Source organism: Macaca mulatta, chromosome 14, assembly GCF_049350105.2.
Source record: "Macaca mulatta isolate MMU2019108-1 chromosome 14, T2T-MMU8v2.0, whole genome shotgun sequence".
Classification (NCBI taxonomy): Eukaryota; Metazoa; Chordata; class Mammalia; order Primates; family Cercopithecidae; genus Macaca; species Macaca mulatta.
In genome coordinates, this window is record NC_133419.1 from 20231224 (window position 1) to 20251547 (window position 20324).

The following is a 20324-nucleotide window of genomic DNA, read 5'->3' on the forward strand; positions in this document are numbered from 1 at the left end:
CTTCTTCCTGAGACCCTGTGTTCTTTGGGGCTATACAGAGACGGGAGAAGACAAATTTCTTTGCTAAGAAGAGTATTTGGATGTGTTGACAAGGTCTCTATAGTAACCAGGAAATTGAACAAGTGTGGCCAGAAACCCACAAACAAGAAGGTGTATTTTTCCCCAAAATTGGTCAGCTGTATCCAAGAAGCCGGTGTGGGGCTGGGGCTTTAGCCATGCATGTGAGCGATTAGAAGCCAAGAAACCATGCTCCTTCACTGGTTGGCATTAGGAGCTGAGCTGAGCACTGAGGCTAGCTTGGTGCTCAGGAGCACAGAATCAGATTTGCCTTGGTAGGCAATTCAGTCTTGCTTTTGATCAAAGAATAAGCAATAAAAACCAAAACCAACAACAAAACAGAGAAGTAAAACAACTCAAGATAGAGCAATCAAGTTGGGTCAACTTTTGGTATCTGAGAAATAACAGAACCCTGCTTCTAGAACCCACTCTTGAGGGCCAGACAGGGTGGATGAGGAAGGAAGGTTACAGACAGCAAGGGAGGGGTGGACATTTTTGGAGCTTCTATGTGCTAAGCACTGGATTCTGCCAAAATTGAGGTCAAAGAGCACAGTGGTTAAGAGTGGGGTGCCAGAGCCAGGCTACCTGGGCTCAAAATCTACACTGTCCTCTCCAATTTTGTCCCCGGGGTTTGTTTAACCATCCTGAGCCTCCATTCCCTTAGCAGCAAACTATGAGTTGTGATGAAGATTAAATGAGCAAATACATATAAAGAGTTTAGAACCCAACTTGACACATAGTGTACGCTCATTAAGTTTTAGTATTATATTAACTTGTTGAATCTTCACAATAACCTATAGGTTTGTAATTTTACTCTCCTCAGTTTGTAAGGAAGCAGGCTCAGCTCGAAAAATCCCCTGCCCAGGACACATGGTTGGCAAGAGGCAGGAATGGGACTCAACTCCAAGTGTGGTGGGCCTCCTCACCCCTCGATGCCTCTGGTAGGAGCTTGCTCTCCCTATGAATCTGGATAACGACCTGGCTCTTTCTAGTTCTTGGAGTTTTGTTTCTATGAGGGAGGCTCCATTCACCCCCACACATGACACCATGTGATGGGGCTCATAGAGCAGAGTGAGCCTCCCTCACAGTCACAGGACAGAGGGATCAAGACAGCATCCCATGGTCCTTTCTCCCTGTGGCCTCCATGGCTCCTTGTCACCCAGGATGACAGACAGAGCACCAGGTTGGGAATCAGCAGGTGTGGGTTCCAGCTCTGCCGCAAACCTGCTGCATGACATTGTGCAAACCAATTTCCCCATCTTAAAAATGAAAAGGTTGGATTTTGCCATCCTGAGCGCTCTGAGAGTCTGAGTTTACAATTCCGGGGATCAGAATGTCACCTCTCACATGCTAAAATGAAAAGGTGAGCATTTCAGCCAGTTGACTGCAGTGAGAAGAGATCACCCATCCTCTCAGTGCCCCGTGGAAGTACTTCCATTTAGGACACATTCTACATTCAACGGGTTTTGAGAAAAACCAGGGGGTGGAAGTAGGGAGAGAACCACTATTGACTTTGCACACCTCAGGCCCTGGGATTGACATTTCCACACACAAGAACCAGTGACAGCAGCCCGATGGCACCGGGAGTGTTTGTGATGCCATCTTACAGAGGAGGCAACTGAGATGCAGGAAGTCAGGTCTTAGCACCGACATCACTTTTTGACCCAGGCATTTCTGAATCCAAATAGATGCTCATTATAAGATTATAAGCAAACAATAGATTGCAAGCAAAAAAGTGAATTCTTTTTTTTTAAAAGCATTTTGCTTTTTAAGGGCCAATCTTCTCTTCATGTGCAAAATGGGAACCAAGATCTGGGTCACAGCTTACAGTCTCAAACCCCAGTTGTCCTGGAAGGAAAAAAGGACTCATCAGGGCCTGGAAAGCTTGTGTCTGAATCTCCAGCAATCCATGGCTGGCTGATTTCTTCTAAAGTCAGCCACGTCGGAGCCTGGCGGGCTGCAAGACCATTTCACTGGCGGCGCAGAACCCATTCCCCATGTGTTTCCCACCACCCACGGTTCTCTTGTCCTACCTGAGTTCCTCCGTGGCAGGCAGTTTACCAGAGAGCCAAGCACCAAACAGGGCCATGTGTATCTGGCCTGGTCCTCTGTACAGCTGGAGGAGCCACGCCCCTTCCTGCCCTTCCTTAGGAAGCAAAGCACCTACTGTCCTCCCAGCGGAGCCAGCGCAAGCATGGGCTTGAGAATGGAGCACACCTGCCTCCCCAGTCTGGCTGTCTCCCCTTTAATAATCATGTCCCTGGGCCAGATGCAGTGGCTTATGCCTATAATCCCAGCACTTTGGGAGGCCAAAGCAGGCGGATCACCTGGGGTCAGGAGCTTGAGACCAGCCTGGCCAACACGGCGAAACCCCGTCTCTGTTAAAATACAAAAATTAGCTGGGCGTGGTAGCGTGTGCCTATAATCCCAGCTACTCAGGAGGCTGAGGCAGGAGAATCACTTGAATCAGGGAGGTGGAGGTTGCAGTGAGCCAAGATCACACCATTGCACTACAGCCTGGGTGACAGCGAGACTCCATCTCAAAAACAAAAACAAAAAACATAAACAAACAAAAATTGTATGGTCCTACACACTCCCTCTTTGGCCTTTAGCTTTATATTAGAAAAGTGGGGATACTATTTCCTTGGATAGTTATATATAGATTTAATGAGCTCAGAGCTTTTAGATCCAGGTTTCACGGAAGTATCAAAGTGTCTGTTAGGAGTGGGGAGGATGAGAAATGGTGAGGGACAGGGCCTTAGGTGCCCCATCCCCTTCCATCAGAGGTGCTTCCCTGGTATTGTTTTACACGGCCAGGTTAGGCCTGCGATTTTGGATGGAGGAAAGCGTCATGCAGCTGAAAGAAAGCAGAAAGACCGCTACTCTGGTTGTTGAGGAAATGCTGGGCACCCAGCGGGCACTTAATAAATGTTAGCACTTTCCCTCTCCTCGCCCCCATCATTCTCCCCCCTGGATTCTTTATTAGATGGCCCGGCGAAAAGCCGGACCCAGATAAATGGAGAGAAGGCAGCAGGCAGAAGATGGAGTGCTTTTAAAATACCAAGCGAATCACTGCAGGTGTGGAGTGCCTGGAGGGCGCTGGGGGTCACGGGGGCTGTGATCCAAATACGACGGGGTACAGGCTCACCGCAGCTCCACACTGAGGGCCCCTGCCTGCAACCAGCACAGAAAGGGTCCCCAGAAACAGGGGAACCGGCCCCTGCCCCACCAACGCCATTCTCAACAGGTTCTCCTCCTCCTCCTCCTCTCCCGAATGGAAGGACCCAGAGGAAAAGACAGTGTTCTGAAACATGCGAAGGGGCACAAGGGGTGGGGAGGCCCAGTGGGCTGACCTGGCTACTTCTTGCAAATAAGCGGGGCCTGCTGCACTGCGAGGGCACCGAGAAGAAAGAGCTGCCATCAACCCTGCCCGGTTTTCCCAGATCCTCTGAAAATGGATCTTCGGAGAGCAGCTCGGCAACCGGAGCCACAGCGCCACCTACAGGCTTCCTCCTGCCATGCAGTTTGCCTTCAAATGCTCCTTTTCAGCTTGCAGGTATTACATGCTAGGTATGCCAGGGGCCGGAGCTCACATCAAATCCACTGAACTGAGAGGTGTCGTGTTGCTGATATGCTCAGACAAATGAGTTTGGCGTAGAGAGAACGGTCGTTGCTAACGTGTGTCTTGCAGGCAGGGTGTCAGGGCTGCACTCCAGGCAGGAAGCTGGCAGAGTTGACAGCCAATCTCCCATCTTAGTGATGGGGAAACTAAGGCCGAAACGGTCCACAGTTACACACTGAGTTGGAGACAGAGCTAGGACCGGAAGTATTCTGTGCCTCTCCACTTGGATGGCTGTTCACCTGTTAATTCCCCAATAACTGTACTGTGACAGCCACCACGGGCCTGCAGCACACACACTAGAGAGTGATTCCTTTTCACTCAGAAATGTCAGGAGATGGGGCCAAGTTTAGAGGTTGCAGCTACAGATGAGCCTCTGAATACGGGCTCCATAGGGCCTGGGGATAGGCCCCTGCTCTGAATGTGGATGTGAAAGGATTTAGTTCGCAGAACTGACCTTCCCTCCTACACACCCTCATGCTCACCCTCTCTATCTAGCAAACTGTTCACCGTTTATGGCCCACTCACAGGTTGCTGTCTTCCAAAGCCTTCTCTGATCCCTTCTCCCTGCCAGTGGATTGTGTCATCTCTGCCTGTGCCACCACAGTACTTATTTGAGACATTGATCATTGAACAGATCCCCCTGTATTATGATGATTTATGTGTCTGTTTGTCTAAATGGAGAGTTCTGGTGTCTCCAAAGCTCAGCCCAGAGCCAGACACAAAGCAGGTGGGCACTCCAGAAAGGATGGGTAGATGGATGGATGGGTGGGCATGTGGGTGTGTGGGTGAGTGGATGAAAGGGTGGGTGGATGGATGGGTGGGTGGGTGGGTGGATAGATGGATGAGTGGGTGGACAGCAAACGAGGCACACCTAGAGGAAGGGGAACTACTCTTTTCTATATTCTAGAACAGGGATAGCATCTGTTTCTAAGGAGACCTGCATCTAAAAGCATCTGCTTCCAAGTCCAAGTCAAAAAGCATAACAGGACGTGCATGTTAAGGGCAGTGGGGCTGGCCCTCTCCTCCTCCTGACTGCCCCTTCCCCCTGGTTTCCCAGATAACCTGTTAGAAACCTGCCAGTGGTCCTCAAGGTGTAGTTCCCTGAATGCCTGAACCAGAATCGCCTGAAGAGTTTGTTAAAATGCAGGCTCCTGGGCCCTTCCCTCAGAGATTCTGATTCCGCGAGCCTCAGGAAGGGCCTGGGAATATGTATGTTTAAATCAGCACCAACCAAGTGATGCTGATGTGAAGGTAAGTTTGACATCACTCATCAACACAGTACAAGGACATGCCAAAAACTTCTTTTGCTGATGGTCTATCCACAGAGGCTTAAAGAAATGACCCTGTCTCACAGACACCAAATAGTAGAAAGTGCCTATGGAGTCTTCAAACATCTAGAAGTCCAGGGAGAGGGAGGGCTTCCAACTCCCTCCATGCAGCTCACCCCACCCCTGTCCCAACCCAATCCTGAGGGGGCTGGCCCACTCCCTAAATAAAAATGGCCTTCCCCTCCCCAAAAGCAACAGTAAGCAGGGCCTGCCTTGTGCTCCCCACTCCCCAGCGAAGCCCACAGTTGGGGGGCTTTATTCCCTGTTTACCATGGCAGAGAAGCCAGCAGCTGTTTTCAGTGTCTGTTTCTACCTAAACACATCTCACGCTCCCAAACATGGGCTCTGCCAGCAAACGTTAGCAGACCTGGAACACGAGTACCCTATTGGGTGCAGGCTGGAAAGGGCTCAAGGATGAAGACAGGACCAGAAGATGGTTCTGGACGGGGGCACAGCCAAACATCTTGGCAACTATGAGTGGGCAAGCAGCCCTCCCAGGCCAGCTGGTAAGCTCCTGGAAGGAGCAGAAAGGGCCCATTGGAAGGCAAAAGAAAACAGTGCCATCCAAATATCTGTTTGTCTCTGTGGCCCAATAACCTCAGCTCCAGCCACACTAGGTCTTCTGTTGAATACCTACTACGTGCCAGGCCCCATATTTGGTGCCTTACTATTTAGGTTAATCCCCACAATAGCCTTAGGAGACAGATACCATCGTGATGCCCATTTCACATACAAGGACACTGAGGTTCAGGAAGGTGAAGTGACTTGCCCAAACCCTGAGGGGGTCAGTCCAGATGCAGAGTCAGAGCTGGAGTCCAGGTTCCTCTGCTTTTCCAGGCTCCCTTGCTGTAGCTGCGCTGTTCACCATGCACATGCCAGGTAGTCTTGCCCTGTCCATGCTGCTCCTCCATCCAGAATATCTGACCTCTGGTGCCATGAACATAGTCCTTCTTGTTCTTCAGAGTCACAGGTCACTTTTTCCCTAAAGCCCTCCTGGATCCCATCTCCCATCCAAATAGAGAAGTTAATTGCCATGTTCCCACAGCACACTGCTTGGCCTGGCACTCAGCCCCATTTTCATCTGTCTTACAGCTGCTGAGATACACAACAGTCCCCCTAAATCTCAATCTCCCACCCCCACCTCTGCTGCTGCCACCACCCAGCCTCTGCCCATCACATCCCTGTCCCCAGCACCTACCTCAGAGCCTCAGCAGGCTTCAGGCTGACCCTCTGGGGCACCACACAGGTCCAGGGCCCATATGTAGACTGAGGACTAAATAAATTGCCCCTGCCAGCCACGGGCAGCCAGTCATTACTGAAGGTGGTATGGCCTATTGACCCAATGGAAGAATGCTGAATTCTAAGCTTAAAGGCCTAGCTTTGAGACTTGGTTCTGAAACTAATTCACTGCATGATATTGAGCTTCTCTGGACCTTGGGTTCTATCTGTAAAATGGGTGGGTGAATGGAAGACATGATCTCTATGTTCCATAACTCTGTTAAACACTTAACTGTGCACTGAATGCGGATATTTGAGTCTTTATCAAGGGTCTAATCCTTTGAGCCCACAGAGTGGCTGCGGGTGCCTGCCTGAGGGCAACTGAGACAGGCTCAGCTGGACCCGAGGTTCTGACTGTGAGTAGGAAGACAAGTTTGGATGGGTCAGCTAAAGGGCTTTAAATACCAGGAAAGGAACATGGAACTGACTTAATATGGCAGGGGAGTGGTTGTTGCTCCCTCAGGGGGGAAGGACAGGAGAGTGGGGTGAGGGATCACTCATCTGACACTGATGTGACGGGTGACAGAAAGAGGACCTGGGCCTGAGACACTACTCGGGTGCCTGCTTGATGTAGGAAGCCTGGTTGTCATGAACCGAGGGTCTGTACCAGCATGAGTAGCAGTGGGATTGAAGAAGGGAGATGTTTTGGAAACATCTCAAAAGAAGAATCTCTAGGATTCCTAGAGATTTCAGCATGCAGCATGGAGGAAAAAAGGAAACACAGATGGCTCAGAAGCTTGATCCTGTGAGTTTCAGAGTACAGTGGGTTGAGGGGCTAAGTACCTGTGACTCCAGTACTGAGGGGCAGGGGCTAAGGAAAAAGGGACAAGGGAAAGACCTGGGTGTCAGTCTCCATTCCTGCTCCTAACCATAGCAGATCATCGTTCCACTCTGAGCCCATTTTGTCACCAGTGAAATGGGGGGAAAGAATCCTGCTGACCTGAGAGGGATGCTGTGGGGCTTTCATGTACTAATAGGTATGCAGTGTCTGCATAGGGGAAGCCTCATAAACACTGACTATTATAATGGCTATGCATCCACAATCCATTTTTATTTCACAATATAATAATAATAGCTACCATTTATTGATCACCTGCCATGTGCCAGGCTGTACTAAGCAATTTGTTTATACTCATGATCTGATTTCTTCCTCACAAGAATTCCATAAGAACCCCCTGCATTGTGTGGATGATTAACTCTGAAGATCAGAGAACTGAGGCAACTTTCCTGAGACAGCACAGCGGCTGAGAAGCAGTCACCTCCAACCAGCATTCAATAAGCACCTAACAGGTCCCGGGCACTGGTTGGAACACAAAGAGGTGTAGAACCTCGCTTGGTCCTTTGAGGCAGTTCATTGCAGCTACCAGCCTCCAGTGAAACAGGTCTCTTTGAGCTATTTGTTCTGGAATTTTATTCTCTGCTGTGAATGTTGATAGACAGGGAACAAATATCTCCTGGTTGGACTCTCTGAGCACGGGGCACTGGGAAAGGATGTCAAGCCCTGAGACCATTGTTCACGATGAGCGGCCGCACCCGCCCACCCGACAGTCTTTTATCCAACTTGGCTGGGTGCTATTATTCAGCTCTGAGCCATCACCAGGAGCTGCAAAGCAGTTAATTACAGAAGTATAATCCCCTTCTTCACAAGAAGCTGATCTTCTAGGGTTGCAAGAAGATAAGATTTATGCCTCTTTCAATTCCTTTATTCTCTCATCAACATAGATTCATATTTCAGTTTCCTGCATTGGAAACAAAAAGGAAACTTGCTCAGCCCACTGCTGCCTGAGAGAGATAAATTAGGCTACACAAAGAACCAGTCCTATAAACTCAATCTCTTTCCCTTCCTTTCATGTTTGTGATTATAAACAGAGTCAAGGGCAGTTGAAATATAACCCTCTGCTGCCTGCCTGCCTTGTCCTAATCAAAGAGAGGAGACAAATGCAGTGATATCAATCCGTGTGGTGCCAGAAAAGAGGGACACAGGCCCCCCACGATCCTATGCCAGCCTGGTGAGCAGATCAGATAGAAAGACCTTTGTCTCCAACCATTCTCTGGTCACAAAATTGTTTCCAAAGGCCACAGAGAGAAGCTGGATGCCGCGCCACTGCAAATGCTTTCATTTTCTTGATGGCAACGTGTATGATGCTATTTGCTCAAAAGAAAGGGCCTTTCAATTTGGCGGGCTGTGCAGTGTGACTGTGCCAGGGCCCCTGGCCAGTCTCAGAAGTGTGCGGACAGAGGTCGCCAGCAGATCAGACCACAGAACAAGGCCAGTGTTGGCAGCTCTGAGGAACAGAGAGGTTCCAGGCTCTTCTGAGAGGAGAGGCCCACTTACTGAGAGCAGTCCTGAGCGAAATGACATTATCCTACCCAGGAATCGGGGTGGGTTTTTGGATTATTGTTGTTTCTGTTCAACTGCTTTTGCTGTTTTTTCAAACATCGCTGGAGTTATTAACTGCGGAGAGTTCAGTTGGCAGATGAGGAACAAGGGGGCCACAGAAAGGAGCCGATTTGCTCAAGGACACAGGGAAAACGTGTGGCAGAACTGAGAATGACAAAAGTCCTGATGACAACAGTGGATCGTGAAGCTTGCTGAAAAGTGCCAGACACTGTGCTAAGCATCATCATCCCTCATCTTCAAGACAACTAAAAAGTAAACATCATCACCCACACTTTACAGAGAAGGAAACTGAGGCGTAGAGGAGGTAAGATACTTGTTGGAGGCCACACAGTGGCCAACTCTGGAGCCCCTGTACCCCACTGCCATGCAATTCCGCCTCCCCCAGGTACGCCTTTCTGGCATCCTGACTTTTCTTGGAGGACTTTTTGCAACTGCTGATTGGCAGAGGGGAAAATCTAATTTTTTAAGGATAATGAAGAAAGGGAGGAAGGGAAGAGAAGAAACAGAATACAAGAGCCAAGTTGGCCCTTGTAATAAAATGTCATCCCACAAGATGTAAGACAACAGTCTTTAATAGACTTCGAGATTCAATTATCCTTTTATATTTGCAGCAGACCCATCATCGTCTAAATCATCCATTCGCCGTGAACACACCCTAACTCACAAATAGAATATAAAGCAAATCAAGTTTGAGAGCTGTGTAGCCTCTGAGCCATCACTCCTTGAAGACACACACCTCAGCATTCACTCCCAAGGGAAGAAGGTTAATAAAAGCCTTGGGCACTGTTTCTAGTTCAAGGCCTGGGGCCTGTCTCACAGATGGCTACGAAGAGCTCTGTGATTCAGAGGCAGAATTAATCTTTTCCATTCTGGGGCTTTTAACGCATATTCTTCTGATCTCTCCTGGCCACCCTCTCTCAAGCCCTCACATGGCAACTCTTGACTCTCTGGATCACTCCCATTTTTTTCCCCCAAAAGACTTTACAGATGTGATATCTCCAGTGAATGCCAACATATTCGATTTTTCTAGCAGCTGCCAGGGTAAGGAAACGCCAGCTCAGCCCCACTTTTCTTGGTGGCAGAGCCTTCTGTGGCACATGCATCAGCCTTGTCAGAGAGGCTGATGACCCACCCTGCACAGGTCTCACATAACTAGCTCCTAAATCCCACTTCCTATTCTGTCCCTCTCCAGTATTTTTTTTTTTATTTTCCTCCTTTAAGTTATAAAAGTAATACATGTTCATTGTAACAGGTTATTCAACAGAGTTGTATAAAGCAAAGTTCCTTATTCTCATCCAGCCCAATTTCACATACAAGTGAGTTACCAACAGTCTGATATGTGTAGTGGTGTGATCTTGGCTCACTGCAACCTCTGCCTCCTGGGTTCAAGTGATCCTCCTGCTTCAGCCTCCTGAGTAGCTGGGATTACAGGTGCCCACCACCACATCTGGCTAATTTTTGTATTTTTAGTAAAGACGGGGTTTCATCATGTTGGCCAGGCTGGTCTCGAACTCCTAACCTCAGGTGATCTGCCCGCCTTGGCCTCCCAAACCCTTAAACATGATTTTTGCCTTTTTTTTTTTCAAATATGAGATCACACCATACATATTTCTCTAAATCTTGTTATTCAGAATTAACAAAATATGGAGGTCTTTTCAGGTAAGACAAAGATGTCTGATTTATTCTTTTCAATAATGTTGCATGCATAATATTATGTAGTATGACTGAGACATATTTACTAAGCCATCCTATATCCTGACCCTCCTAGATGGCATGCCTGGCCTCTCATATCTATGAAAGACATGGTTTCCCTCCATTGATAAACCGCTTATCTTTGGCAAGGCCCTTTCCAGGATGGCTTAGCCTTGGAGAGGAGACTCCTTATCCATGCAATGTTCTCGAGAACAGTCCCTGCCAAGGTAATCTCCCGGCCTTTCAGGAAAGACCCAGACAGACTTGTAAAAGCCGGTTTCACTGCCATGAAATCTGGACTTCCTTTGGCAATGAAAAACAAAACAAAACACAAAGCATAACTAAACCCTTAAGACATCATAAACAGGCAAGCAAAAATACGACACATAATTCTAGGCATAAACCCAATACCCGCCAGAAAGACTTAGGAAAACAATCCTTGAGAACACAAAAAGACGTTGTTTACCAAAGAAAGATTTTTATAATGCCGATGCTGCGTTTTATTAGAGAGAGAAGAGGCCTGAAGAGGAGACAGCCTACAGAAGATTTCTGTGCTCATTTAAACTGAATGCTAAAACACTCTATGTCTGAAATGTTGCAAAACTGGAAGTAAATTCTTTGAGGCAATCTGCTTTTCTAGAGCTCTTTTATGGAAGTCACATTCAAACGGTTTTAGAAATCAAAATGAAATCTCACAAAATGTATTAAGAGTTTGTCTCCTTTAGAATAAGTTACACCATTTCTGGGACTCTATCCTAAAAAAAAAAAAATCAGGAATGCCAGCAAAGATGAGGATATTTATCCAGCATTACGTATAATTTTTAAAAAATATAAAACAAACTAAATGGTCTAAAACAGGAAAAATGTAATAGTACGCAACTATTAAAGGAGATATTCATAGTATTAATACCAAGAATAAATGCTTATGTTATGATATTAAGAGAGAAATACAATTGTATATTCAATTTGTGTAAAAAATACACATAGAAAACACTGGAAGGTAATACACCAGCATATTAACAGTGGTTATCTCTGGGTGGTAGAACCACAAATTTTTTTCTTCGTCTCTTTTACTTTTCTGTAATTAAAAAACTTTCTAAAATTAACCTGCATTACTTTTATAATGGATTAAATTAAACCACACAAGAAAATAGAACTGATTCTACTGACTATTTTTAGGATCATGGGCTGGTATGTATGAGAAGGAATGGGCATGGATCATCAGGCTAAGGGTTTTCTGGGTTGGGGGCAGTGATGGAGAAAATCCTCCCACTCTTTGGTATGTTTAAGGCTGTGGACCCTCTAATCCAATACCTTCTACAGAACAATTAACACACAATGAAAACTTAAGAACATCAAATAGATGACATTGCCAATTCACTCGACATTTAGTATGCACATACTATGTGCCAGGCACTAGGGGGAAATAACCAACTTTGTATTCTAGATCATTTTTAAAAAAATTAAGACTACACTTTGTCCCCATCATCATATATGAAATGTAGCACATTGATTCCTTCAATTTTCCTTCCATTGTTTTCAGAAAGGCAAACAAAAAGAAAAATGAACAAGTTAAGATTTGCAGTGGACGTCATGAAAGAACATATTGGAAGTAATCCCAGGACCTTCAACCGTTTCTGTTAAGAGTGTTTATTCTTCATTAGAGCCAGCTCTGGGAAAAGAGGCAGCCAGACAGTTATCAAACCAAGGTTTCAAGTTTCTCCTGTCTGTTCTGAAAAATTTTAACAGATGGGTCCTCTCAGCAGGACCAGTAAATGGTTATTAATCCATTCATTCAGTCAATACCTACCTATGTGTCACACTCTTTTAGGAGCTGGGAGCAATGCAGAGAATCAAGGTCCTTGTGTTCATGGTACTTACATCCTAATGCAAGAGACAGGCAACAGACAAATAAAATAGAAACTAATATTATTCAGGTCATGATCTATGGAAAAATTAATAAAAGATTAAAGAATAGAGTGACAAAAGGCTCTTTTCTAGACAGAGTATTAAGAAAAGTCTTTCCCAAAGAGGTGACATTTGAGCAGATGCTGAGTGATTGAGAGGATTGAGTGATATGAGTATCTGGAGTAGTTCTATGTTGAAAGAGCAAATGCAAAGGCCCTGAGGCAGGAGTGCAGCAAGAAAAGCCATCTAGCAGGAGCACTGTGAGCAAAGAGGAGAACAGATGGAAACTGAAGTCAGGGATGAAGTCAGACTAGATCAGGGAGGGTCTTTTGGGGCACAGTAAAGACTTCTGATTTTATTCTAAGAGTGATGAGGGGCACTGCATAGTTTTGAGCTGGTGGGGTAGGGTAAAATGATCTCATTCAGGTTTAAAAAAATCACTCTGGCTACCACGTCAGGGGAATGAGTGTAAATATGAATTTGAGCTAAGATACTGTCGCAGAAACCCAATCAAAGATGATGGTGGGGACAATTCAAGGTGTATTTTTAAGATGGAGTTCATGACTGAACATAAGGTAAGAGCAAAAAGCATCAGGGAAGATTCCAAGGTCTTCTGGCATAAGAACCTGAGTAAATGTTGGTGCTATTTAGTGGTACAGAAATACTGGGGGAGGAATGGGTGTTGTGTTTTGTTTTAAGGGAACATAGCAGATGCTGTTGATACCCAGCCCATATCCCTCTGGCTTTACCACATCAGTGCACACTGGTTGACTTTCAACTGCAGCATTTGCATCTCTTTGCCTGAGGGTTTTCTCCTAAACTGCAGAGAACCACTCTGCCTGTGTGCCCAGCACACCACAAGGGAGCAGCTGTTAATCACCGACACTCCGAAGTTGGTGTATAAATACCTCAGCTCCCTTCCCTGAGTGGGAGTGGGAAGACAGATCATTCTGACATATGTGCTCTACACCACCATTCCCAGGGTTCACCAGTGGAATTGAGCTCCAGTCTTCCACAGGAGTAGCAATCCTTGATTGGCCTTTCTCCCTTCCCAGGTTGTTCTCAATTCCCTGCCAATGGTTCCTGAACCTCCCAAATAAATTGCTTATGCTTGAATCCTTGCCTCTGGATATGGTCTGGGAGAATCCAAACTAAGATAGGGAAATCAAAAACAACTTCCAATTCCTTTTTTTTCTTTCCATCTACTGCTAATCTCACCTTTTGGTCATTCATTCTCACTGCCTCTAGCAGGACAATAGCAGCAGAATCAAGATAATCAGTGAACCTCGGTTCTATATGGTAGGAACCAAACGGAGAAATTTTAATAAACCAGATTGCCACCTGCTCTCCCCATCCTAATCCCTGGGATTGCTAATCATTAGTCTCCTTTTCTTTTCCAACTACTCCAATGCAGTGACCTCACTTTGCTTTCACATTTTCAAAAATAGCAAATAGAAAGGACACTGATCTGAGAGAATCTAGGGAGCTGCCAAATGGGACAGGCAGGGGAATGAAGGATTTTTTTCTGTCCCTTTCTTCACTACACAGTTCAGCAAATGCCTGGAGACAGGAAGACCACAAACTATTAGCAGCCACATGAAATGCTATTTATTAAGCACTGCCTCTATGAGGAACTAAACCCTCTCATCAAAAGCCAGGGGCAAAGAGACCTGACTTGCCATATGCCATCTCTCTTAGGGAAGCACATTTGTTTACACAGTAGCATTTTATATGTCACAAATGACTCAGAATCATCACTTTCCATTTGCCCTGTTGATATGGACTGACTGTTGTGGGGAGGAGATGGAAAAAAAAAAAAAAAAAAAAGCAAAAGCTGCCCAAAGATCCTTTGGCTTAAGCAAAAAAAAGCTTGGTACAAATGAACCGTTGTCAATGTCCATCAGGCACTATGTAAACATGACCACCCCTTCTACATATGAGAAGGTAGCGGATGCATAGCCACGTTGCAGCAAGGATGCTGGAATCTGTACCCCTGGCATATCAAGGGGCACTGAGATCGGACACTGGCTGTGGAATCAGTTAGATCTGGGATCAAACTCCTGGCTAGCCGTTTACTAGCTGGTGACTTTGGGGATGATATTATTTAGCTTCTTTGGGTCTTGGATGCCTCATGTACTTAGTGGAGAAAATAATATACTCACCCATGGCAGGGCTGAGATGAATAACAGTCAGTGACAAGCAGAGTAGGCATTGCATCACTATTAGTTCCCTCCTCTGTTCAGCCATTTGTAGCTGAGGGCAACCTGGCAAATCCAACCTGACTCATTAAAGGCCTGAGAAAAACCATTTCAGTGATTTTCAAGACAAGGGATCGTCACCAAGAAAGCAAGGATGATGCCCATAATAAAGGTTCCTTCCCAGGCCCTTGGTGCCTCTTCCTAAGGTCCCTGTGCGGTAGGTGTGAGCTTCTTGAACATCTGTCTCATACTTCTGCATCTCTAGCACTAATTGCAGGGCCTGGCACACAGTAGGAAAGCAAGCTTGGTGCTTCGGAAATAGCACACACTTCTGAGTCAGACAAGCCTTAGTTCAAGGTTCAGTTCTGCCACTTGCCTTTGAGTAACTTACTTCCATGAGCCTTGGTATCCTTATCTGTAAAACAGCTAATGATGTCTACTTTGCAGTGTTGTATGAACTGAGATAAGAGATGCAGAGCCTAGTACAGTGCCTGGAACATTGTAGACACTCAAAAAATGTTACCCTTTATTAAGAAATAATCAACTCATGGATAAGAAGAACTCAATTCAACGAACAACACACATCTCCACACACACAATAAAAACATGCCATATCACATTTTCGTTTATGCATATCAAGATGTAGCCCCAGCTATTTATTATAGTGCAAAGGTTTCTTCCCCTCTTTGTGCGGCATAATCATAGCAAGCTCTGATTTGTACTTGGGATTTACAGACTGAACAGATCACATGGTCCACCCCATCCCACCTCCCATCACCCCTCCATCCCAACACACATGTAAAGAAAATCTGGCTACAAATAAGGCCAAGGTAATCTCACAGCATCTCTCTCCAAATGTATATTAACACAAATGGAATTATCCTCTTTGCAGTGGAAAAACCAGACAGATGCCACCTTAATCAGTGATCAGATGTCATCGACAGCAATGTGTCTTATTAACAGCACCAGTAATAAGACATATTGACATTATGTACTCCAATATGATGCATGGAGAAACTTCAAAACCCCAGTCTAATCATGAGAAAACACTGGACAAATCCAAACTGAGTAACAGTCTAAAAAATAACTGAGCAGTACTCTTAAAAAGTGTTAAGGTCACGAAAGACAAGGAAATAATGAGGAACCATCACAGATTGGAGAAGACATAAAAACTAAATGCTATGTGGAACCCTGAACTGGATCTGAATAAAGTTTGTAGTTCTTTTTTTTTTTTTTTTTTTTTTTTTTTTTTTTTTTTTTGGTTAAACATCGAGGGTAGCCTCAATGGGGAAAAAGACTGACAAAATTCCAACCAAAAGGTTCATGGAAGACAGAAAGCTAATCCTTCTGAATTCGGCTGAACAATTGGGGATGAGGAAGATTTATGAAAAGATTAAAGTCTAAGCTCCATTTTTTTTTCTTTTTCCTTTTTTAACCTGAGTACTGATAGTATTTTCTCTCTCTTATCCTTATCCCTTCAAATCCAACCTAGAGTGAGAGAATAAATTTGAGCCACTTCATCGTAATTTCACAGTGGCATAATAAGTTCCCGTATTTTCACCAGTTATCAATATAAACATCAGATGGCATAAAATTAGATGGCTCTTTAGAAATAATGTGTCACGTAAGTGTAACTGCCAAATTGAGGTGTAACCCAAGGTTTAATATTTTCTAAAAAGTGGGCCTCGTGCTCTTTAGAAGGAGCGCAGCCCACCTGCCCAATTTCAGTTAAGTTTCACTTTTAAAGTTGCACAGGAGCCCAAGTAAGCCTTCACTTTGTATCTGAGCAGAATGAGGGCCCAGGAAGGGAAAGTTGCTTAGGCTCAGCCCATGTGGTGGTGAACAGAACCACTGCAGAATACCACACTGCTTTCTCCCAGCTGCTATGATTTACTGCAGCCTTATTGTCCTGACCAAGAATGAGACCAGTTTACAACTATTACGCAGCAACAGCCACATGGGCCCCACCTAGACCTCTGAATCAGACTCCTTAACACTGAAGCCTAAACATCTCTACCAGGAAAAGTGTTTAAGACTCAAGTACAGAGCATGTGCTGAGACAAGATTCTTCAAGCTGGTATGTGTGTATGTGCGGGCACACACGTGCCTGTACAAGTCTTAAGATGTCTAGGACGTGTCTGTAGAGTTGTTCTATGTCATTTCCATGTTCCTTCCTGGGTTCTCTGCCCTCCACCCCAAATGCTTTTCTTGCCCCTGTCCACTGTGTCTTTGCCCACATCTTGTGCTTCAGGCTCCACTCTATGTAGCATTTGACCTCCTGGCCTTTACCAGCTTTCCTGTTTCAATGTACCTGAGATGACAGGCAGCAGCTTTGGGGAAGAAGAATCCATTCATTCATTCATTCATTCATTCATTCATTCATTCTTATGTCAGAGACTATTTGAGGTTCTGGAGATACAGTCATACAATATAGACAAGATGTTTATTTTCATGGAGCTTACATATTAATGGGAGGAGACAGTCAATAAACAAAGGAAGATACAAGAAAATAGCAGTAATGATGAGTGTTGTGGTGAAACTGAATTCAGGATGATGTGACAGGGAGTAACAGGAGGGTGCATGAGTTTGTGTGGTCAAGGGAGGGCTTATTTGAAGAGGTCACATTTAAGTTCAGCCCTAAACAAGAGAGGGCCAGCTCTGCAATACCTGGGTGAAGAGAGTTCCAGCAAAGGGAACAGTTAGTGCAAGGACCCTAAGGCAGGATAAAACTCGGCAGGTTGAAGAGAGAAAGATAGTATGTCTGGATTATAGTGAGTGAAGGGATAGAGTGGTACCAGATTGAATCCAGATCATGTAGGGCACAGTAATTAGTGGGGGAAGACAATAATTCTAGACACAAAAGTGATAGAATCTAACTTATATTTTAAACAAATATTTTGGCTGCTACTGTGTGGTGGAACATGGTAGACACTAAAAAAAATGTTACCTTTCATTAAGAAATAATGAACTCATGGATAAGAAGAACTCGACATATGAATGAATGGACTGGGATGGTGAAAATGGGTTAGATTAGAAGCAGGGAGGTAAAATGAAAAGGATATTGCAGTTAACCAGGTAAAGGATGATGACGCCTGGGTTAGGGTGGTAGAGATAAGAACAGTGAATGGATTTAGGATATATTTTAGAAGAAAAGCAGATATAATTTGTTGATGGGTGACCTGTGGGGAATGAAAGAGGGAATCAAGATCGTTCCCAGGTTTTTGCCTTGAGTGCACTGATGATGGCACCATTAGTTGACATAAGGAGCCCTGGGAAAGGAGGAGATTGGGAGCAGGAAAGGAAGAGTTTGACAAACATGTTAATTTGAGATATTTATTAATGAACCTGTAGCCCCCATCTCATACTTTATATCTATTACTATACCAAGAACTATGAGATCCAAGACCTTGCCTTCCTTTTCAATTCCTTGTTAAGCAGGAATAAAGTGAAAGATAACTGAATAAAATATTCAGTTTTTTTGCAAAACACTTTTACGTTCAGAGGTTTGGTAGTAGAGCCATATCTTCCCAGGCAGGCATAAGTAGCCAATCAATCACGGTGTCATACCAAGCAACGGTCCAAGGGGCAAACTAATTAAAAATTTAATCCCATGATTTTCATCTTAATCTCTTTTTCCCATTAGCTTTGATCAATGCCCACAACACAATTTAACCAAACTTTTCATTTAGATAAATGACTGAGTGGGGTACCTATTGAGTCCGTTTGTTATGAACCAATGGATAACTAAAATGTATATGCTAATTACTAAAGACCACACACTAATTTTCAAAGCATTTTAATAGCACAAAAGCTATGCTCCTGTTATCAAATGAAATGCGCTTCCTATGTTACACAACAGTAGTTGTTCAAACCAGTTTCTCTTGACTTCAGTAGCCAAATTGCAGCACGCTGTGTAGGTACACAGTGCATTTGAGAAACGTCTGCACATCCCAACCCTGCACTATATCACAAGCAATAGAGAAAGGTGTACCAAATAAGAAGATTCCATGAACTTCTCAGCTACCTGGGACTTCTGCTGCACTCTGAAAAAAAAAAAATCAGGCTAGAAACTACATAAAACAACTAAACCAAACTGAATGCAGGGGCTGCTAAGAGGAAGAATGAACTTTGCAGCCTGTTCCAAATGCTAAGGTGAAGGAGGCCCTGGCTCTGCTCACTAGGTGTGCAAGTCAGGAGATATTCATTTCATGACCATCCTTTCCTATCTTCTGGGGTGAAATTTCTACTGCTTTCAAGTCTTCCAGCCCCTATTTGAATGCCAAAATTCTTAAGTTCCTTCAAGTAAAAGAGATCTTCATTTTAAAAATAAAAGTCAATGGCTCTGCTCTCCTGTAGCCTTTTCAGTCCCTGTAGCAGTGCTTTCTCACTTAGATTTTCACTGCCATTTCAATAAGGGGGTGAGAAGAAGGGAAGAACGGGGACTGTGATCAATGAAAACTATTCAGTAAAGACTCTTCATGCCAGACATGGCCTCAGAAACAGGAGGAAAGTTTACCAGATGGCAGGAGTAGGTGCTGGCTGGCCCCAGTGGAATGGGTAAACCTAAAAGGGGACGAAAAGGTTTTCAGGCTTCGGTGGCCCTCTCTACACACACATTTTGTGGCCATGAAGTCCTGGCCACTAAGCATCATTGTCTCTGTGTAACCACTGCACCTGCCACTTCCCTCAAAACATTAGTAACCGGGTTCCTGGGAGGATTTTCTTTTTTTTTTTTTTTTTTTTTTTGAGACGGAGTCTCGCTCTGTCGCCCAGGCTGGAGTGCAGTGGCGCGATCTCGGCTCACTGCAAGCTTAAGGTCTGGGAGGATTTTCATCCCCAATTTACTGGACATGCCTCCGAGCCACCTCGCCGTTCCGGCCCTCCCTCTCGTTGGTCGCCTGAAGACCCCCCCAACACGCGGGACGGCCCCTCCCCCCGCCCTCCTCACCGACTAGACACGGCTAGCAGAACCTTGGAGCGGCTCTGTCAGGCTGCCCTGGAGCGGAAACAAGAAGAAGGAAGAGGAAGGCGCGAAGGAAGAAGACTCCCTCACAAATTGGCTTCCAAGGGGCGCTGGGGCAACAGAGGGGGAAATGACGTAAGTTTCCATCCCGGAAGCGAAAATTGGGCACGGGTCCAGGAAGCCGCCATGTTGTGTGTGGCGGATGAGAATTTCAGCGCTCAGTATCTGAGTGCCAGCAGAGAGGCCCCGCAGAGAGAATAGATTAACCATCTCCCCCTCCTCTCCCTCATCCGCTCCATCCCTCCTCCCATCCCCCTCTCCTTCTCCTTTCTGCCATTTACTAAATGAGTATTTATTGGGACCTTGCTGTGTTCTGTGCTTCAGAGTCCAGTGAATAGGATGGACAAACATTTAAATTTCCTAGCCGGAAACACTGAAGGATGAACTGTCAAGAGGCCTTTGAACCAGAGGGACTCTATCTTGAATAGGGGCTGCATAAAAGAAGGCTGAGACCTGCTGGGCTGCATTCCCAGGAGGTTAGGCATTCTAAGTCACAGGATGAGACAGGGAGGTCAGCACAAGATACAGGTCACAAAGACCCTGCTGGTAAAACAGGATACTTAAAGAAGCCGGCCAGAATCCACCAAAACCAAGATTGGCAATGAAAGTGAACTCTGGTCATCCCCACTGCTCATCATATGTTAATTATAATACATTAGCTTGCTGAAAGACTCTCCCACCAGCACCACGAGAGTTTACAAATGCCATGGCGATGTTAGGCATATAGTTACCCTATATGATCTAAAGGCGAGGGTGGAACCCTCAGTACTGGCAATTGCCACTCCTTTCCCCAGAACACTCTTGACTAATCCACCCC

At 45.3% G+C, this 20324-nt stretch overlaps 1 protein-coding gene and 1 long non-coding RNA gene across 2 annotated transcripts in view; both read right to left on the reverse strand.

Annotated features, from left to right (window-relative positions):
* LOC106993243 (uncharacterized) overlaps positions 1–19575 on the reverse strand; it is a 227929-nt gene extending 208354 nt beyond the window's left edge. Inside the window, exons 1-2 of the long non-coding RNA XR_001439429.3 lie at positions 19433–19575; positions 18476–18527 (exon numbers count right to left, since the gene is read on the reverse strand). This is a non-coding gene — a long non-coding RNA (uncharacterized LOC106993243). The remainder of the gene's footprint in view (positions 1–18475; positions 18528–19432) is intronic.
* LOC100427104 (putative uncharacterized protein FLJ41423) lies at positions 2979–3478 on the reverse strand. Its single transcript, XM_015114465.3, is given in 2 exon segments — positions 2979–3250; positions 3253–3478. Coding segments are annotated over 2 exon segments (498 nt in total).
* Positions 19576–20324: the final 749 nt, after the last annotated feature.